The sequence below is a fragment of the Vitis vinifera genome, chromosome 13 (genome assembly GCF_030704535.1).
Source record: "Vitis vinifera cultivar Pinot Noir 40024 chromosome 13, ASM3070453v1".
Taxonomy (NCBI): domain Eukaryota; kingdom Viridiplantae; phylum Streptophyta; class Magnoliopsida; order Vitales; family Vitaceae; genus Vitis; species Vitis vinifera.
In genome coordinates, this window is record NC_081817.1 from 17141350 (window position 1) to 17162295 (window position 20946).

Sequence of the window (20946 nt, forward strand, 5' to 3'; positions counted from 1 at the left end):
TCAATGGCAAAGCGCCAATTCCACTTACCCAAGACAACTTTATTCATCCAAGCTAAATTTCTCACACCCAAACCACCTTTCTTTCTTTCCAGACAAACCAAATTCCACCTAACAAGATGTGACCTCTGTTCAAGACTTCCTCCCCCCCACAGGAAGTCCCTCTGAATCTTCTCCAACCTCAACCTTACTTTTCTGGGCAAATAAAAGAGAGACATGAAGTAAACAGGCATGCTAGAGAGAGTGCTCCGAATTAGGGTGAGTCTTCCCCCTTTTGATATATACTGTCTCTTCCACACAGCCAGCCTTTTCCGAAACCTCTCTTCAACACTATCCCATATCACCTCTGATTTGAAGGGTGCCCCCAAAGGCATACCTAAATAACAGGAAGGCAGACCACCCACTTTACAGCCCAACTCCAATGTCAAATCCTCTATATCATTCACCCTCCCCACCGGAATAAGCTCACTCTTCTCCAAGTTAACTCTCAACCCTAAGCAAGCCTCAAACCACATGAGGAGCCAGCTTAGATGCGTCAACTGATCCTGAGACTCCCCACAAAACACCAAGGTGTCATCCGCAAAAAGCAAGTGAGATATCAGAGTCCTCTCTCCACCCCTGCCTCTTACCCTCCACCCTGATAAAAAGCCCCCACTAATGGCCCTTCTCAATAAGCAACTAAACACCTCCATAGCTATCACGAACAAATAAGGGGATAGGGAGTCTCTTTGTCTCAAACCCCTTGAACTTTGGAAAAACCCGAAGGGAGAACCATTTATAAGAACAGAGAATCTTACAGTAGAGATACACCACTCTATCCACTTAATCCATCTCTCCCTTAAGCCCATTTTTTTTAGCACTACCAACAAGAACTTCCAGCAGACATGATCATAGGCCTTCTCTATATCCAACTTGCACATCACACCCCCTTGATTGCTTTTCAACCTAGAATCCACAGCCTCATTTGCAATCAAAACTGCATCAAGTATTTGTCTACCCTCCACAAAGGCATTTTGGGGTTCCGAAATCACTTTTCCCATTACCTTCTTGATTCTATTTGCCAACACCTTGGCCAACAACTTGTAAAGGCTTCCCACAAGGCTAATCGGTCTGAAATCTTTCAAATCTTCTGCACCTCCCTTCTTAGGGACTAAAACCAAGAAGGTGGCATTTAGAGATTTTACAAATCTGGCCCTTTCATGAAATTCTCTAAAAAAGCCCATAATCTCAACCTTTACCACATCCCAACAAAAAAGCCAAAACGCCATGGTAAAACCATCCGGCCCCGGGGCTCTGTCTTTGCCTAGATCTGAAAGAGCTGCAAACACCTCTTCCTCCGAGAAAGGAATCTCCAACCCCTCAGCCTCACTACTATCTAACCCCATAAAGGACAGCCCGTCGATACTAAGGCGCCACCCCTCTTCTTCTGAGTACACTATTTTTTAAATTATTTTCCTCTGAGTGCCAAGAGCCATTAACTTTCAACTTGGACAACCAGTTTCTTCTACTATGAGCATTCGTCATCCTATGAAAAAATTTGGTATTATTGTCCCCCTCCTTCAGCCACAACTCCCTAGTCTTCTGTCTCCAAAAAATCTCTTCCCTCATCACCCAAGACTTGTAGGACTCCCTTGCTCCATTTCTTGCTCCACACTCTTCCAGATTTAAAGCTGCACATTTCTCCTTTTCATCCCAATACTCAACCTGCATAAGAGCTTCACCCTTTTTAGTCTCAATGAGCCCAAACTCTTCTTTATTCCAAATCTTCAAAATATTTTTAAGGGCCCTCAATTTAGCATCTAAAATGTAGCTGGATGTCCCTATAAATTTTAAACTCCCCCACCATGTCTTCATCTTGTCTTTGAAACCCTCCTCCTCCAACCACATATTCTCAAATCTAAAAGGGGAAGGTCCCCTCTTCAACCCTCCTCCTTCTAGGAGGACCGGGAAGTGATCCGAGATAGGTCTGGGGAGAATTCCCTGCATAGCCCCATTGAAAAGACTATCCCAGTTGCCTGTCACTAAAAACCGGTCAAGCCTAGACTGGGCCTGGTTATTCAAGCCACCTCTCCAAGTAAACAGGCTCCGTCAAAGGAAAATCCCTCAACTCCAAATCCTCTATCACTTTTGAGAATCTCCTCATTGAAGCAGTAAGCACACCTCCCCTACTATGCTCCTCTGGAAACCTTACCAAATTGAAATCCCCTCCCACACACCAAGGGTCACTCCATAACCCTTTAACTGACCCAAGTGAACACCCACACTAAACCATCCACACAATTTTTAAACTGGCACAAAATTGAGAAAACCCTTTCTTCCAAGCCAACCAGCTCCACCAGTCTGTTGTCCCAGAACACCAGAATACCACTAGCTGCACCCCTAGAATTGACTGCTCTCCATTCTAGATTTCTTCCCACCCCTAGACTACGAACAAGTCCCATAGTCATTTCTTTAATTTTAGTATCCTGTAAACAAACCACATCCACTTTCCGGGATTTGATGACTGACTTGATAATCTTACTTTTATCCCTATCATTAGCCCCTCTAACATTCCACGATAGAATTCTTATCTTCATTTACACCCTGATCCAGAAGCCCCTCCGAAAATACCCATGCTAGAACCCATTTTTGCCTTTTTGTAGCTAACAGTCCACTCCAGCTTCTTGAGTTCCCTACTGGATTTTGAAGATTTTAAACTCGTCTTCCTAGTCACCCCTTCCTTACCCTTTTGCTCAATTCTCCCCTTCATTCTCCTTAAGAAGTACAAAATTTCCTCTTCGAAGCCTTCCGTCAGCATACCCAAGCAATGACTGAACATCGCAAGACTGCTTGAACTCCACCCTTCATCACACCCCCCTTCTTCCAGGTGACAGACACTCCTTTTCTCAAAAGGACTCGTAAAGTCCAACCCCACCGGGACAAGTGCTAATCCATTCACTCTCTCAGCATCAACCGAGCCCCAAGAAGGCTCACTCCAGCCTCCGAAAGCCAATGCAGCTCTATTCCGCACCACACTCGGCTGAAACCGTCCCAACTCCCCTTCCGCTCCATAAGAAAACCCCTCTGACACCCCTACAGCTTCGACGTGGCCCCAGAGAGAAGAAGAAGAAGAAGAGGATTCCCGAAGCCCCAAAGAAGAAGAAGAATTGGGAACAGCGGAATACCTGGAAGCCTCCTCCATCAGAGCCTCGTCGGTGACCCTCCGACGACGCAGCAGCAACTCCGCGGCGACTGCTACTTCAACAGCCAAGAGCTCCAAATCCATCCCCCCAACACCCCCCGTGGGAACAGACGGAGCCCTAGCCGAGGAGGGACGCTCCAACAAGCCCGTGCCAGCCTTATTAAAAGTGGGCCTAGGAGACCCACCCAAGCCCACCTCTTCAAAGCTGACGGACAATGGGCCAAGCCCACCTCTTCAAAGCTGACGGACAATGGGCCTTTGGCCCAAACCACTTCGCCACTTAGGCCCAAACCACTTCGCCACTTAAGCCCAAACAGCCATTCCCCTTGAAAGCCTTCCCATTTTCTTTTCTGGGCCCAGACCCACCGCCAGAAGAGTCCAAATCAGCTGCACTAGGTAGCCTACCCTCTGCAACCACTGCAACTGCTACCTCCCTTTGCCTTTTGCCACACACAACCTACTCCCCTGTTCCCCGAGACTGCATATCAATTTGAAAATTTTGAACATCTTTCACGCTAACACTGGCACTTGTTTCACCCCCACCCTCGTCCCTGACCTCCCGCCTCTCATCTTTAAACCAGGCGGACCTTGCCACTACCTCTGAGAACCATGGGGGAGTTTCCCACCATAGACTCACCGTCCAACAAAAATTCCCGATTGCCACCTGCAAAGTTCTTGGTCTAAACTTCCCAGAGGCTCTCACCAAGACACGAGCCCACTGCAACTCGGAGAAGAAAGCGGTTTCCTCATCAACAGCTATGAAACCGCCACATCTCTCTCCAATACTCTTGAACACCTCTCTACTCCAAATGTGAAGTGGAAGTCCGACGACTTTCACCCAAACTTCCTTGGCATGGCTCCCATTTCTAAAACACCCCACTTCAGGTCCCTATTTCTGCAGGAGAAACTCTCTCTTCTTAAGACATCTACTACCCCTTAAGAGCACCAAATCTGCTTCAACTTTATCTTCAAATTCAAACAACACAAGGGCTCCACCCAAACTGGAGATTTTTAAACCTCCCTTGAGAGACCACCTTTCGTACGCCCACTCCTTCAAGAAGGACAAAGAAGGAACGGCCTCGAAACTATCACCAAAGCATCCTACCAGACAACGACTAAGCTGCTCTTCCCTACTGAGCAGGTCACGGTCCCCAACATGCACCCACAAAGCATCCCCTAATTCCCCTGTCTTCATTCTCACGACTTCTACATGCACTCCTTTCCCTTTCTCTTTTCCTTTGACTCTATAACCATCCTTTTCAGAGTTGGAAGTACCCAGATCACCTTTGCTCAAAGCTGGAGTAGAAACTCCAAGGGCCCTTAACTTCTGAGCTAGCAAAAACCACCCTCCTACTAAGCCTTTACCTTCTGGAAACACTAGACAAAACCTCTTTGCTTCCAAATCCCTCACCAAGCAAAGCAGATACCTACCGGCTTCATTTGAACGACACTCCAGCCTATATTTTCTTCTTCCTTCTTCCCAAACTTTAAGACACCCCGAGCTTGACTCTCCTCTGCACCAGTCTTCCACCCCTTCCAACAAAAAACTGAAGCTCTTTTCTCCAAATTTTATCCAAGAGGAGAAGCCTTTGCTCCTTTCCAGAATAATCCCTCTCGGTTTGCCTCGAATTTCTTCAATGGAGATTTTGAACGTCTTTGATTCCACTGCAAACCAACTCTTACCACCCTTCGAAACTCCTCTCCCCTCCGAGAAAGCAGCCATCCTCACAATTTTGCTTGTCTATCACAAACTAACTGAAGAAGATAAAGTTTCATAAAGCTTCCAGTTCTAGAGCTGATATCGTTGAAACTAATTTTGTTCGTTTTTGGGCGTTTGTCAGGGCTAAGGATAAACCTAAATAAGAGCACTCTATCTAGAATCAACATTACCCTTGACCAAACAGCCAGGTTGGTTTTTTTGCTTGATTGCGCAGTTTCTGAGTGGCTTTTATCGTATTTGGGTCTCCCTTTAAGTGGATATCCAAATTCAAGTTCCTTTTGGGACCTCATGATAGATAGATTCTCTAGGAGGTTAGATGGGTGGAAAAAAGTTTTTTTATCCTTTGGTGGTAGAATGACCCTCATTCAATCTTCTTTGTCGCATATCTCGAGTTACTTTCTTTCTCTTTTCAAGATTTCGGTTTCTATAGCTTTGAGGATTGAGAAACTTCAAAGAGAATTCTTTGGTTAGGATGTGGGGAAGGTAAAAAAGATCCTCTAGTGAGTTGGAACTTAGTCTATAATCCAAAGGAAGTTGATGGTTTAGGGTTGGGAAAAATTTCTTTGAGGAATCAAGCTTTATTAAGGAAGTGGCTTAGGAGGTACCCTAAGGAAAGTACTACCCTCTGGAAAATGTCATTTTGAGTATCTATGGGACACATCCTAATGGATGGAACCCCAACTATAGAGTCAGGTGGTCACATCGTTGCCCCTGGAAGGCCATTGCACAATTGCTTCAAGTTTTTTCTACAAACACTTGTTTTGTGGCAGGTGATGGGTTCAAAATCCGTTTTTGGGAAGATTTGTGGTGGGGGGATCAACCTTTTTGTGTACAATTTCCAAGTCTTTCAGAGTCACCACTACTAATAACTATCTTATTTCAGCTATCCTTGATAATAACACTTTGTTGTCTCGGGATTTTACCTTTCATCATAATCTAATAGATACAGAGATTGAGGATCTTGAAAGATTAACGTCCTTATTGTCCAATGTCCATCTGTCTCCTTATATTTCAAATACGAGATCTTAGGTACCGTCCTCATCAGAAGTTTTCTCAGTTAAGTCGTTTTTTTTCAATCTTATCCTATTCTCCAAATTCAGTCCCCTTCTACCCAGCTAATTTTCTATGGAATTCAAAAGTTCCTTCTAAGGTCAAGGCCTTTGCATAGTTAGTGGCACTTAAGAAGGTAAATACTAACAACTTGCTATGGTTGAGAAGACCTTTCAAAGCCCTTAGTCTTAATTGGTGCATCCTATGTAGGAGTAGTAATGAGACAATTGATCACCTTTTCTTGTATTGTCCGATTGCTTTGGGATTGTGGCAAAGGATTTTTTCACAGGCTGGGAAGGAGTGGGTTTCGCTAGGCACTATTTGCTATATGATGATGATTTCCTTCAAGTGTTTTGGGAATTCATTTAGAGGAAGGGCTCTTTAGAGGATAGCTTGTCTCTCTTTATTATGGATTGTGTGGAAAGAGAGGAATGCCAGGATTTTTGAGAACACTTGGAGGACGTCGGATTCATTGTGGGATTCGCTTCATTTTTTTGTTTCCTTTTGGGCTTACTGTACAGACATTTTTAAACCCTACCCTTTGAGTGCAATTCAGCTTAGTTGGCTATCGATTTGTACACGTTAGGGTTGGGTTATAGGGGCTGCTGTTGGTTTACTTGTATAGGCCTTTTTGTTCTTTTTGTATAACCGTCTTTGTTTTGCGGAGGTTTGCTTAGTTACTTTTGATCAGGTTTGTTTTTATGAGGAGGACCTCTCATCCTTCTTTTGTTTTTCTATTAATACATTTGTTTGTTTCTGATCAAAAAAGAAAAAGAAAAAAGAAAAACACAGCACTATTTTCTGCAGTAGTTCCACTTAGAGCTGTGGTGTTTTTGGATACAATATACTCTCAAAATTTTTACTAGAACCAATTCCACTAAAATCCAAACAGAAAAACAGAAGTGGGTTGCCAACCTCAGTTGTAAGCTATAGCTTCAACAATCAGCAATACTAAGCCATTATAGATGCAACCAGAACTCCAAGTTGTGTGAATAAAACCTTCCCTGTGCAAGAAATGGAGCACTCTTTTCTCTGATTCATTGTCTAAAAGCTGTATTTTATATTTTTCTGGCTGTTTCAATTCATCTACACTAAGATATAGCGGACTTGCTTAGATTAGACTCCTATGGGGTGGAAGCTGAAGACAACATTTGGAAATTCAGGATGCCGTCCCATTTCTTGCCTTTAAAATACCAAGGCCCATCAGTATCAACTAGCCCAAAATAGGCATGTTGATCAATATTTCCAGCCAACACATGAATGTAGGGGATCTCAAATTCAACCATTTTAGTACAACTAACAAAATTACTGATAAGAAACAAAGATGAAATTGAATTTCTTGATGATTTGTTCAATTATGAGGAAAACCATTAATCAAAATGTTATTGCAAAGAAATTACTTACAACTTTTCAAAGCTGCTCACGGATGTAAGCCATTGATCTCAACATGGAACCTAGGGTATCTCTAGAAACTTGAAATTTCACCTCAGTTTCTCCAGAAGTTGTCTTAGTATCTTGGAGCTGAGAAGAATAAGCAATAAAAAACTTAACATGTCAGTAATATAAATGGTGCAAATATTAAGCTTGTTCAAAAATAAGCATTCAGTATAAAGTTAACATTTAGGGCTCAAACTCCGAATGCTTATGCATGAAAGTGTACAGGATTCCCGACTTCAACAAGCAAGACAAGCATTTAATGAAATAATAATAATAATATTTCTTTTTTAGTTAAACTGACTCTAGTATTTTTATATTGGACTGGTAGTGAAAGCAGAAAACAATGTTTTTCTATCGAAATGAACATTTTCTTGGTTTCTATATTAAGCTCTTTTAACAAAGCCAAACATGTACAAAAACTCTCATTAAGCTTAAAAAAGAGCTTTTGGCTTTTCAAAAGCCAATTCAAACAATTACATAAATTAAAAAATAAAGCTAAGAAGCATCTCAGATTGAACATGTGACTAACATAAAACAAAGAGTTAAAAGGGAAAAATAACTTGTTTTTCTGGTACAAAAAGTAGATTACTTGTTTTAAAACAAAAGGTAAAATGAGATCAAAGAGGTCCAAAATTTGGGTGTGCATACCTTAAGATTGATAACAGCAACCCTATTAGCTGGAGTTGATAGTTGCTGACTGATGTAGGCCATGGATCTCAACATAGGCTCCAGTGTGACCCTTGTTAACCTAAACTGCACCTCTGTCTCCCCCAAAGGACTTTTTCCATAATCTTGCAGCTAAGGATAGAAAAAGAAAAGCCAAAGACAAAAAGAATAACCCACTGAACTTGAAAATGCAAAAATATCAACAGCAAACTGTTGTGCTCACCCTATGCTCGCTGAAAACAGAGAATGATTTCTGAATAATACTTGTGTAGTCATTAGATATATTTCCAACCTATTTAAAATGTTTATAATGGGAAAAAGAAAATTATTATATTCTAAGCCTATAATCATTCCACTAAATCAGCCACTAAAATAAATCAGCTACTAATTACAGGAAATAAATATTAAGTCAATTGCATAGAAAAAAATCCAAATTAAATCCCAAGCCTATATAGACTGTATAATCCGACCGTTACTGCACGGATTCTCTAACATACCCCCTTAAGTTAGTATGTAAATATTCTTTATTCCCAACCTGTTTGTGATACATTGAAATGGTTGAGCTGCAAGTGTCTTTAGCAAGTATGTTCACCAACTGTCCTGACGGATGCACATCAACCCGCTATCCAGTTTAGTCATGGCTCGAAATTTTGCTTCAACACTCAACCTAGTAACCACATACCATTTCTTACTTCTCTTAGTTACCAAATTCCCTGAAAAGGACTACAGTAGCTAGATGGATGATAGCTTCCTATCAGTGATTGATCCTGCTCAATCATATAAACTACAACTGTCACCTTCCTAGTTTTCTAAAACAAATACCACTATCATGAGTTATTCAAGTATCCAAGCATTTGAGTAACCACCTCCATGCGTACCTCTCCTTGGGAGTATGCATAAATTGGTTCACCAAACTTACAACATATGCTATATAAGGTACCTATCGAGCATTGATACCTCTCTCTCTTAACAGGAGAATTTTCTGATCCTTCATCAAGTTGTGATCAGCCTTAATGGATGTATCAGACTACACCCCAAAAGTCTGGTTTCTCTTAAGGAGATCTAAGATATACTTTGGTACGAAATTACAATTCCCTCCTTTGGCTGAGTGATTTTAATCCCTAAACATATTTAAGTCTTCCTAGGTTTTTAATTTCAAATTCTTTTTTCTACTTCTCTTTTAATGTTCTCATTTCTTCTAACTTCTATCACAACAAAATCATCAACTTACACAATGAGAGTGACTATTTTTCGATTCCCAAAGTGTTTAACTAAGTATGATCCCATTGGCTTTAGATGTAATTCATATTCTTCATTGCCTTAGTAAATCTTCCAAGCCAAGCTCTGGGGAACTGTTTAAGTCCATATAGAGCCTTCTTCAATTGACAAACCTTATTCTCCTAGAAATTTTCTTTCAAACCAAGTGGCATCTCTATATAAACCTCCTCTCCTAAATTTCCATGAAGAAATGCATTCTTGATATTAAACTTCTATAAGGGCCAATCTATTTTAATAGCAAGGGATAACAATATATGAATAACATTCATCTTTTGCCATCGAAACAAAGGTTTCTTAGTAATCTATCCCTTAAATTTCAATATATCTCTTAGCTACCAATCTTGCCTTGTACCTCTCAAATGTCCCATTTGACCTATATTTTGCTCTAAACACCCTCTTACACTTGTAACAATAGATATTGTCCGCTTTGCACTCAAAGGGGTCTTCATGGCTTTAAAACGTGTCTACATTGTTAAGAGGAGCCCATACATATATAGCATCAAGAACTTTCTCCTTTATCCGATATGGGACATCACAAACACCCTTCCATGCAGACGCAACATCCTCATTACATCCTACAGGATTGAGGAATCAAACACACAAACACCCTTCATGAGGCCAAACAAACCCCCACACTAAGGTCAAGGATTAGCTTTGATACCATGTTGTAATAACCCACACCCAACCATGTAAATATTGTTCGCTCTGGACCTAAAAGGATCCTCACGACTTTATAACATGTCTACATGGTTAAGAGGACCTCATACATATGTAGCGTCAGAAACTTTCTCCCCTATCTGATGCAGCTTGTTTGTCCTCAATAGGAAGATCTACAATCTCGTAGGGATTATTATTTTGATTTTTTTCAAGGCACTCATCTCATGTTGCATTGCTTTCCTCTAATTCTTATCCCCTCATGGCCCTAATGCCTCTTGAATAGTTTTGGATATGCTAATAGAATTAAGTTTGATAAAAAAAATGCTTTGTGAGATACAAAATTGTTATCAAATTAAACGAAGTTGATTAAAGGGTATTAAGTATAATGTCTCTTAGACTAGACTAGACTGATTTACAAGTCGAAAGCCAACTAAGTTCAATAACATCAAGTAGAATGACTCTAAAGGCAATGGTACAAGAGGCCCACAAGGAGGAATAAAAGTGAAGTAGATCTCACAACATCTCTTCCATTCTTCACTTTTCTTCAAAGATCCTAGCATTTATCTTTCGGTACACAATCCAAAGCATAGTTAGGCAAGCGATTAGCCAAAGGGTCTTGCCTCTAATGGAACTCCACAAACCTTTAAATGAGAAGGCCATCATGTCACATATACTCTTGGGCGGAACCTAATCCATCTAGGCTAGACTAAAAAGCTTGTGCCAAAGCCCCAATATTAATGGGCAATGTAGAAAGGGATGGTAAACATTTTCTTTCTCCTTTCTTTTTTTTATTTAGGAGGGGGAAGGGCCATTGCATTGGCAAGACTAAAGAAAACACCAATACCCACTTTTATAATTAAGGCAGCATCAAGAGTTCCAACATCTATAATTCATGTAGCATCAGGTTTACGCATTATTTAGATACAAAGTGGCAAAACACCATAACCACATGGAACAAAGACAGAATGCAGCACAATGCTTGAGTTTACAAAAGTGACCTGCCGATAGGAAATGTAGTTAAGTACAGAAGGCACACCTTCAGGTTGATGACAGCCACTTTACCAGCTGGTGTTGAATTCTTATTTTCAATGACCCAGGTCATGGACTTAAAACAAGTGAGAACCACCTAAAGCAATAAAAGATAGTCAAATGAAGTAACAAAAAAAGAAAAATTCTTCACAAATATGCATTAAAAGAGAAATATATGGATAACAGATAAAATACGATGAACCGCAACAATTAGTAAAATCAGAAAATAATTTTAAAGGGGAAAAAAGGAATATAAAGCTCTCTACTTCTTACCGGGTTATCAGAGGGACCACCATCATGATGAATAGACACAGGCGCCATGCTAGGCTGATTCAAATCAGCAACAGGAACTCCAATGTCGTTAAGATTAAAGCGATGGGGCATTGCATCTTGCCAAGGCCACAAAGATGGTGCAATTTCAGAAGCTGATACCGGGGATTTCTTGTTACTGTCTTCTTGATTATTTCCGCTGCCCTGAGAGGTGGGAGGTATAATCTTAGCAACAACTTTCTTCACAGCAGCAATTTTCTTTCCACCCTCTCTTAAAACACCCATTGCTGCATTGTAGGTATCTACAGCAATAGCTCCTTCTTCTGCATATTTAATGGCTTCTCGACAGAGATTGTTGAAGCGCACAGTCAGAGACTCAATACCATGTTGATCTAATTCTTGTTCATCTGATCCAACCCCAGTCTTTGCATTCCTTGTCCATCTCTTCAAAATGTAATGGAATGGAAGAGTAAGAACATTAGTTACAGTAAATACTGTCAGTATATGTCTACAGAGAATGCCCGAGTACTCAAACATTTGACAACTGCAACTTGCTTTCATCTCAGAAACATTCAATGTAACCATGTACGCTTTGTGATCAAGTTCATATTTAGCAACCCTGTATTTACTGGCCACCCCATCATCCTCGACCTTATTTGCAGTATAAACAAAAGTTTCAACTAATTCCTCTTGAAACTTTGCAAAAACCTTTTTGGTATAGAGGTTTGCTGCCTGTTGTTCCATTGGTGATGGTGTTTTCAGTACTGGGTTAGTACAAATTGTGTCATAATCTGCTTCTATTTCCTTTTCCAATGAATTTTCTAAAGCCCTTTCATACTGCTTAAAAAACACTGGTATGGTGGTCTGTTGATTCACATAACCATCAAAAAAGGAGCTAACCCCTTGGTTTGAAGAAATAGCAGCAAAGAAAGTGCCCCGAAAATAAACTGGGGCCCACTGCCTGCGAGCATTATATACTGCTTGGAGCCACTCATTTTTCTGTAGATCATATCTATCAAGGAGAGAGGCCCATGAAGATTCAAAATCCTCAATTGTCTCCGAAAAGTTGATACAGCTGTACAGCTCTCCGTAGAAGGAAGGATGAGCAAGGTATATGTGAGCCAACCTCTCTTGGCCTTCTCTCAAGATGTGCCACTTGCAAATGCAGTGGCGAGTTTCTGGGAACACATGTGCAACAGCTACCTGTATGGCTCTGTCTTGGTCTGTGGTTATAGAAACAGGAGGGCAATCATTCATTGCAGATAGCCATGTCTTGAAAAGCCACGTAAAGGAAGACTCGGACTCGTCCAGAAGTAATGCACAGCCAAATAATACCATCTGACCATGATGATTAACCCCGGTGAAAGGAGCAAATGGAACCTGAAACTGATTTGGTCTATACATTGTGTCAAAGATGACTGCATCACCAAAGTAATTATAAGCTGTCCTTGATCTTGCATCAGCCCAAAAAACATTAGTCATACGGTTATCATCATCAAGTTGGATTGCATAATAGAAGCCAGGGTTCTCAGCCTGCATCTTCTTGAAATAATTCAAGAGATTCTGAGCATCTCTTCCAAGGGTTCTTTTTCGGGTAGGTCTAACATAATTGGCGGGCCCAATACTTCTAGCTGGGAGATTTGGCTCTAGAGGGGAGGCATTTCCAACTCCACGAATTGGTTCATAAGATACATGATTTCCATCAATGGAAACATAGATATCACTTGGAGCATCATATGGTTCGGCCACACTTTTTGTAGTACCAGCAAAATGCCTACGGGGTCGAAGGTAATGGACCTTGCTGGGAGTGATTGTAGAATGGTTATGGTCCTCCACAAATTTTGTCACAATCCAATTGTCTGAATCCTTTCTCTCTATCCTAAGCATTGCATTGCAGCTTTCAACATTCTTTCTTTTAAAAACCTCCCTAGAACATGCAAAATCCCAAGAAATGATTGGCCCATCAGGCTTAGTACGGCTGAACTGACCTACGTGGGTGCTAAAACCCACACGCCTGGCATATTGATCATAGAAGGTCTTGGCAGCTTCTTCTGATTCGAATTCCATGGCCACATGTGGTTTTGCACCCCCATCATCATCTTGACTGGATACCTCTCTCTGTGTAGCATTTTCAATCATATTTTGTCTTTCTCCCTTATTAGGTTCAGCATGTGCTAATGCACATTTTTCCCGGTTTTGTCCTTCCATGTCCACCATTTCAGTGTTCATATTTATTGGGTGGATATATATCCGTGTACTGTTATTTTTGGGAAGGCTATGAATAGTTCCACATGCTTAACACTGCTACAACAAAAGTGCAAACACCCAACATTATTTACCAACTGGGATAAGTGGATAAATCTATTACAGCAACATATAAAGAAACTATAGATACATAAATGTTGTGCATCAATGTGATAAACCATTGCTTTAGTGCCTAAAATGACTTTTGGGAGCAAATCATTTTTTGCTGCCATATTGTTCCTTAATTTTTCTGATTTTGGTATTTTGGGATTTTCTAGATGTTCTTTGTTAAAAATCTTTGCATTCACATGGAACCGAGTGGCACTAACACTACCAAGTTGAACAAGACTGATTCAACATCCAATCAAATATTGAGGAAGCATGGTTGCATCCTCGACCAAGTTTGCTTAGCCATAGCCATTTTTATAAAAAAACTAGGTCAAATGGTGATAATCAAAAGCATAATAAACAATAAAAAGTGATGCCATCCATCTTCTGCATGTTCGAAAAATGAAGCCACAAGTGGGACCGTAATGAAGAGCAAATCCAAGGACACAGTGCACTCCAATAAGGAGATCCAATATTGCATTAAAGGATCCAACTGGATCAGGTCCAATGGTTCTGGTTTCATGTATTAGCAATATTTCAAAAAATTTATTTATTTTTTCAACATATAAGGTGATACAGTCTTCCAGAAAGATTGAGCAATATCAGAATTGAGATGGATATCTTAAGATATTAGATGTCTTAAGCAGAAAATGGAAATGGGCAAGTATGGGACAGATCTCTCCTCCCATGACCCTGACCCTAAAGTAAAATAATTTATCCCCATGTCTTTCTCAAACTCAAGATAGGGCAGTGGTGCAAGTCCAATCCTCATCCACACATTAGAAAAGGGTTTTGATCTGCATTTAAGCAAAGATGACGTAGGATGGGGTGGAAAAGAGAGTGGTGGGGACTGGTCCATGCTAACTGGTGGTGTTTTATTGCAAATTTTAAACAAGTTCTATAAGATACAAGGTGTAAAAAAGACTTTATGTAAATAATTAAAATGCCTTGAATAAACACAATAAATAAATAAATATTATTCACATCCCGTTATAAACAACTGATGATAAAAAACAAAACATTCATATGTCACCAACTTTGTAACATTAAGCATAGGAACGCACATCTGCCTATAAGGAGGTGCAAAGGTGGTCAATACCCCAATCATGAAAGAACCAAAAGCTGGTACCACATTTTTTTTCATAAACTTACTCCTACCCTTTAAAAATTTGCCCAAATTCACCCTATCAAGATGAGGATGGTAAACCAAAAGCCTTGAAAATTGTGATTCCTAGTCTTAAGAAACTAGGTTAGGCATATTTAGCTAGATATAGCATGGGATATGAAAATAGGGCGAGATAACATAGTCTATCCCCTCACTTATCATATCCCCTATTCAATCAAACATGAGATAGGATAAATGATGAGATATATTATTCAACCTCTTTTTTATTTTCCCTCCTAAATAAAGATACAAGATATACATATCTCATATAATTTTTTCAATTTTTTATATTTCTCCTTTTTCAGAATTAAAAAATTTAAATTTATAGTTCAAAAAAAAGAAAATAAATAAATAAATGTATAAAATTGTGGGAAAACGTGAATTATGGTTGTAAATTAATGGCTTGTATTTTGCTATGTATGGTAATTATGCTAGTTTAGGAGAGTTTTTTTGTAACAGCCAAAATTCCTAGAATTAGGTTAATTTAGTTAGTTTCCTATTTTGTTAAGAGTATCCCATAAATCATGGGATTTGATATAGCCTAGTAATTAGTTTCCTTTTCTATAGCTAGGCTTTTTCTGTATAAAGCTAACACCAAATGTAGTTTTCTGTGATGAATGAAAATAAAATTATTCCACAATTCTGCTCTCTCAATTTACATCATGGTATCAGAGCTGAATTAGGATCCTTGGAATTTATTATGTTTCAGCCTTCATTGCTGAATACGGTGCCCTATTTTTCTACTGTTTTTGAAACTCAAAACCGAGCATTTGTTTCCTCTCCTGGAATTTTCATTTTCTTTTTGGCCTTCATTGCCATTCATTTGTTTTTTTGCCTTCATTGTCAATTTGATCTCTTGGCCTTCAACGTTGTCTATTGTTGACCCACATGCTTTGCCTAAATCACCTAGAAATTGTCCTTTTCTTTTTTTCCATAAAAAAATGTTAGAGATTGCAAAAACAACCACTACAGCCCAATCAGAGGAGATTATTCGACCCCAACATTCCGGAGAATTGCAGAATATCCAGGCTGCATATAGGCTGAATGGAAAAAATTATCTAAAATGGTCCCAACTTGTTCGCACCGTGTTGAAAGGGAAAGGGAAGATCAGTCATCTCATGGGTACAGGGCCAAACTAGGAGATCCTCATTTTGAAGCATGGGATGAAGAAGACTCCATGATTATGGCATGATTGTGGAATTCTATGATTCCTGAAATCAGTGACACATGCATGTTCCTAGCTACTGCCAAGGACATTTGGGATGCGATCCAACAAACGTACTCTAAGGCGAGAGATGCGGCCCAAGTATACGAGGTCAAGGTGAAAACTGTTGCTGCTAATCAGGGAGATAAAACTGTTACTGAGTATGCTAATCAATTGAAATCTTTATGGCAAGAACTTGATCATTACAGGGTGATAAAGACCAAGTGTCCCGAAGATGCTGCTATTCTCAAGGATTTCATAGAACAAGATCGAGTCTATGATTTTCTTGTTGGACTCAATCCAGAATTTGACCAAGTGCAAATCCAGATTCTTGGCAAGCAAGAAGTTCTATGCTTTAATGAGGTGGTGGCATTAATTCGAGGAGAGGAAAGCAAAAGATGCCTGATGCTTAATCCACAGAACACGGACAGTTGGCAGTGGTAACAATTCAACCACAAATATGGAAAGAGTACTAGTTTCTGGCAATCGAAGATCTAGTCAACCAAAGACTCAAAATCGTGACTACAAGGACAACTTATGGTGAACTTATTGTAAGAAGGCATGCCATACCCGTGAGCGGTGCTGGAAACTACATGGAAAACCACCAAGTCGAGAGTAGGGACAAAAGGGAGAACAACCAAGTAATAATGGTCAGGCCCATGTCACAACAGTACAACAGAATGAAGCAACACCGCAAGAGATAGGTAGTCTTAATCAAGAAGAAGTTGAGAGGGTGAGGTCTCTTATTTGCAACCTTGACAAACCAGCAGGTACTGGTTCATTGGCGTATTCAGGTAAGTTTCCATTCTCTATTGGATTAAATGTCTCGGATATAACCTTTGCCAACTCCTGGGTCATTGACTCAGGTGCTACCAACCACATGACTCATTCACCAAACATTTTTTCCACATATTTCCCATGTTCAAGCAGTAGAAAAATAGCCATAGCCGATGGCTCCTTGACCACTGTAGCAGGTATAGGAGATGTCAAAATAAGCCCATCACTGATGTTAAAAAATGTTCTTCACGTCCCTAGGTTAACCACGAACCTCATTTCTATCAAAAAACTCACTCAAGATTTACATTGCAATGTGGTTTTTTATCATAGTCATTGTGTATTTCAGGACGAGGATTCGGGGAGGATGATTAGACATGCTAGAGAACGGGATGGACTCTACTATCTCAAAGCACCAAGTCAATCAAACATTACCAAAGGCAAATCATCTCATTCTTTTGTCTCAGAAGTTGTTTCATTCAATAAAGAAAAAGTTTAGCTTCATCATCGCCGACTTGGACATCCATCATTTAGGGTTATTAAAATTTTGTTTCCTTCTTTATTTAAAGGTCTAGACGTCGAACATTTTCATTGTGAAGTGTGTGAACTTGCTAAACACAAACGTGTGTCTTTTCCAGTTAGCAATAAAAGAAGTTCTATTCCTTTTTATCTCATACACAGTGACATTTGGGGTCCTTCTCCTATTTCTAACATTACTGGGGCTAAATGGTTTGTTTCATTCATTGATGATTGTACTCGAGTCATTTGGATTTTTTTGCTCAAACATAAATTTGATGTCAGTACTGTCCTTCCAAATTTTTGTTCTGTGATTAAGACTCAATTTATGGTCAATGTCAAAAGATTTAGGTCGGATAATGCTAAGGATTATTTTAATCAAATCCTAACTCCATACTTTCAGAGGGAAGGAATAATACATGAGTCATCTTGTGTTAACACTCCACAGCAAAACGGAGTGGCAGAAAGAAAAAACGGTCACCTTCTTGACTCAACCCGATCCTTCATGTTTCAGAAAAATGTGCCTAAATCCTTTTGGGGAGAAGCAGTTCTTACAACTGCTCATCTCATAAATAGATTGCCTTCTAAGATCTTGGGATTCAAGAGTCCAATGGACATACTTTCAACATTCTATCCAAACCTACACACTACAAATAATCTTGTTCCTAGGATATTTGGGTGTGTGGCATTTGTCCATGTTCATAATCAAAATAAGGGGAAGTTAGATCCACGGGCATTAAAATGTGTTTTTGTGGGTTATTCTTCAACTCAGAAAGGGTATAAGTGTTACCATCCTCCATCAAAAAGATACTCTGTCTCGGTAGATGTTACTTTCCATGAACAAGAATCGTATTTCACCATTCCTTATCTTCAGGGGGAGAATTCGGTAATGGAAGATAAGGATAGGGGGGATTTTTTATTCCTTTATCTGCCATCACTTCCCTTGTCAAAACAATCTCGTCCCACTGATCCTTTGATTGAAATCTTACCTAAATTGCCTGATCAACCTAAACTTGTGCTGCCTAAACTTGTGCTGCCTGAACTTGTGCTGCCTAATCAGCCTGAACCTGTGCCTGAAAATCCAAAATCTGCCCCTGAGAATGTGAGATTTGACAAAGCGTTTTCGAGGAAGAAGACAGTTGTTCCTAAATCTGTGCAAGTCCAAGACTTCAACCCAAATTCTGAGAATGAGGTAACAATTTCTAATCCTTCATTGCAATCTGAATCTCATGTGAACAATGATGACCAGGACCTCCCTATTGCTGTTAGGAAAGGGATTAGAGAATGCACAAATCGACCTCTATACCCTCTTACACACTTCCTATCCTTTAAAAAATTTTCACCATCTCATAAAGCCTTCCTTGTCAGCCTAAACACTATTTCTATCCCTACCACCGTATCCAAGGCTTTGACCAACAAAATAGGAAACTAATTAAATTAACCTAATTCTAGGAATTTTGGCTGTTACAAACAAACTCTCCTAAACTAGCATAATTACTATACACAACAAAATACAAACCATTAATTTACAACCATAATTCACGTTTTCCCACAAAAATTATGACAAAAAATAATACTACTATATGTATTATTTAATATATATATATATATATATACCAAATGTTTTTATATATTTAGAAACATAAAATAATTTTTTTATTTATAAATTTTAAATATTTTAACCATGAAGCATTGAATATTATTATTTATTACCAAAGAACTAAATTACAAATTGTAGAACGATTTTCAAATAATACTAAACATGAGAGAGATTTTATATTTTTTTTTTTAGTAGTAAATATTGGAATGGAATTGTATGTCAAATAAACATCAAACATTAAAATCCAATATATTTTTTATTTTATTTCTTATTCCTTCTACAAACCAAATATGAGCATAACCTAACATATCCCATCGAATATAATATCCCATGATATCTTTTCCATTGGATATAACATCCCATGATATCTTTTCCATTGGATATAATATCCAAGAATTCTATATGCCACTTAAATGATATTTTAGGATGTACATTTCCTATCCTATATTAACCCAACCAAAAATGGGCTTAGAGTATAATAAATCAATTTCATTTTTTAATCAATTTAATTTTTATTCTTGGTATAAAAATAGGGGAAAGTACAGCATCAAATGCATCAGAATCACACACAATAATAACTACTATTCTTCTTATCTTTCCAAAACAAAAAATTGAAAGCATCACCAAAAAGAAAAAGGTTGACCCTCATTCCCACCAATGATTTAATAAAAGAAAAACCTTTACAATTTGATAATTCAGCAAAACAGTTCAGATGAGCATTTCACCTGGCCAAGGCGCATTTGAATTAAATTTGTAAATATAAAAGAAATAATATGATTAGATTTCAGTGCAACGATGTGATCCACCTAAAAATGCTTTCACATACACATTGTAGCCAACTGCTAGAGAAATTACCAGAAAAACACAGTGGCAGTGTTTGGAAACATTTCCAGAAACCCCAATTGTGGGAAATTCAACCCATGAGCAGCGCCCAACCTTGAGTAGTGAATTATAATTGGGATTCCAAAACAGAAATGCAGCCAAACAGGGCCTTGTAACATAATCAGGGAAAAAAAAAACCCTAGTGTTGTTCGCCATTTGCAAAAGGTTTGATGAGATGAAAAGCATACCAGAGAGATGAAACGCAGTGTTTTGGGGAATGAGAGAGAGCGGGGGTGTGTGTAGGTTTTCCGGTGGGGTGAGGTCCAATTTGTTGGACCAGTTGAGTCTGAGTACCGCCCCAAACAGAACCCACTGCTCACTGCTTTCCAACCTCTTTTTCTTTGTTTTTCTTTCTTTTTTGAAAATTTCCTTTTCGGGTCTTGGGTTACACCCTTAATCTAAACCAGTTCAAATATAAGCGGGCCGGCCCGTCCTCAGGCATTCTTCATCTGGGCTCACGCCCCCTATAGTGAGGCCCAAGCCCGACTTGAGGTTAGTCCAGAATTTAAGAGAAAAATCGAATATAACCAAGAGATGTTCTAATTTTATCTATTTTTCCTTTTGTTTCCTAAGAAAATTTAGATCTAAATTTTTCTCACCGCAAAAAACCAAACTCTACCTTACATAAAATTGTCAGAGTATGATTAACCTCTTGATTTAAAATCACTGATTATATGTCTAGTAAGAGAGGGAAGCGTTAAGGATTTACTTGGTGTGACATATCACATTGTTTGAAGAACTCTAAACACTGTCAAAGGAAATGATTGTCAACAAGAGTGTTCTAGTGCGTTGTACATTCTTATCTAAGACTTATACAAAGTTGTACTCAAAAAGAAAGCTAACACGTGAAAAAGTACTTAATATGGGTAAAAATAATGAATTTAAAATAAATCCACAAAATTCTAAAATTGAAATCAAATTTTTATTGTATGCAATCATTATTTTGCCTCATAATTCATCGAATTTTCAATAAAATTAAATTTCATAGGTTTATGTATATTCCTATTTAAAAATGAAAGCAACGACACTAAAATAATAAATTTGGATTAGAAATTAATTTAATACGAATTTTCAAAATCCTTTCTCTTACCCTATAATAAAAGCAAAATTCACTATCATAAATTCCAATGAAATTTTTTTAGTTAGAACCCCAAAACATAATTGACTC

The 20946-nt window shown here is 38.9% G+C and overlaps 1 protein-coding gene across 4 annotated transcripts in view; it reads right to left on the reverse strand.

The window, feature by feature from the left end:
* The window catches only part of LOC100267671 (protein FAR1-RELATED SEQUENCE 3), a 37368-nt gene extending 17208 nt beyond the window's left edge, over positions 1 to 20160 (reverse strand). The window contains exons 1-5 of one of the 4 annotated variants that reach the window (XR_002031567.2): positions 19967 to 20143; positions 11289 to 13586; positions 11023 to 11112; positions 8034 to 8183; positions 7353 to 7469 (exon numbers count right to left, since the gene is read on the reverse strand). Coding sequence is in view for 3 of the 4 variants with exons in the window: in XM_002272879.5 (XP_002272915.3) it covers positions 7359 to 7469; positions 8034 to 8183; positions 11023 to 11112; positions 11289 to 13514 (2577 nt within the window). In the remaining variant the exon portion in view is untranslated. Of the gene's footprint in view, positions 1 to 7255; positions 7470 to 8033; positions 8184 to 11022; positions 11113 to 11288; positions 13590 to 19966 lie in introns of those variants that run through there. The other 3 variants (XM_002272879.5, XM_010660709.3, XM_059741624.1) reach the window with 3 other exon arrangements.
* Positions 20161 to 20946: the final 786 nt, after the last annotated feature.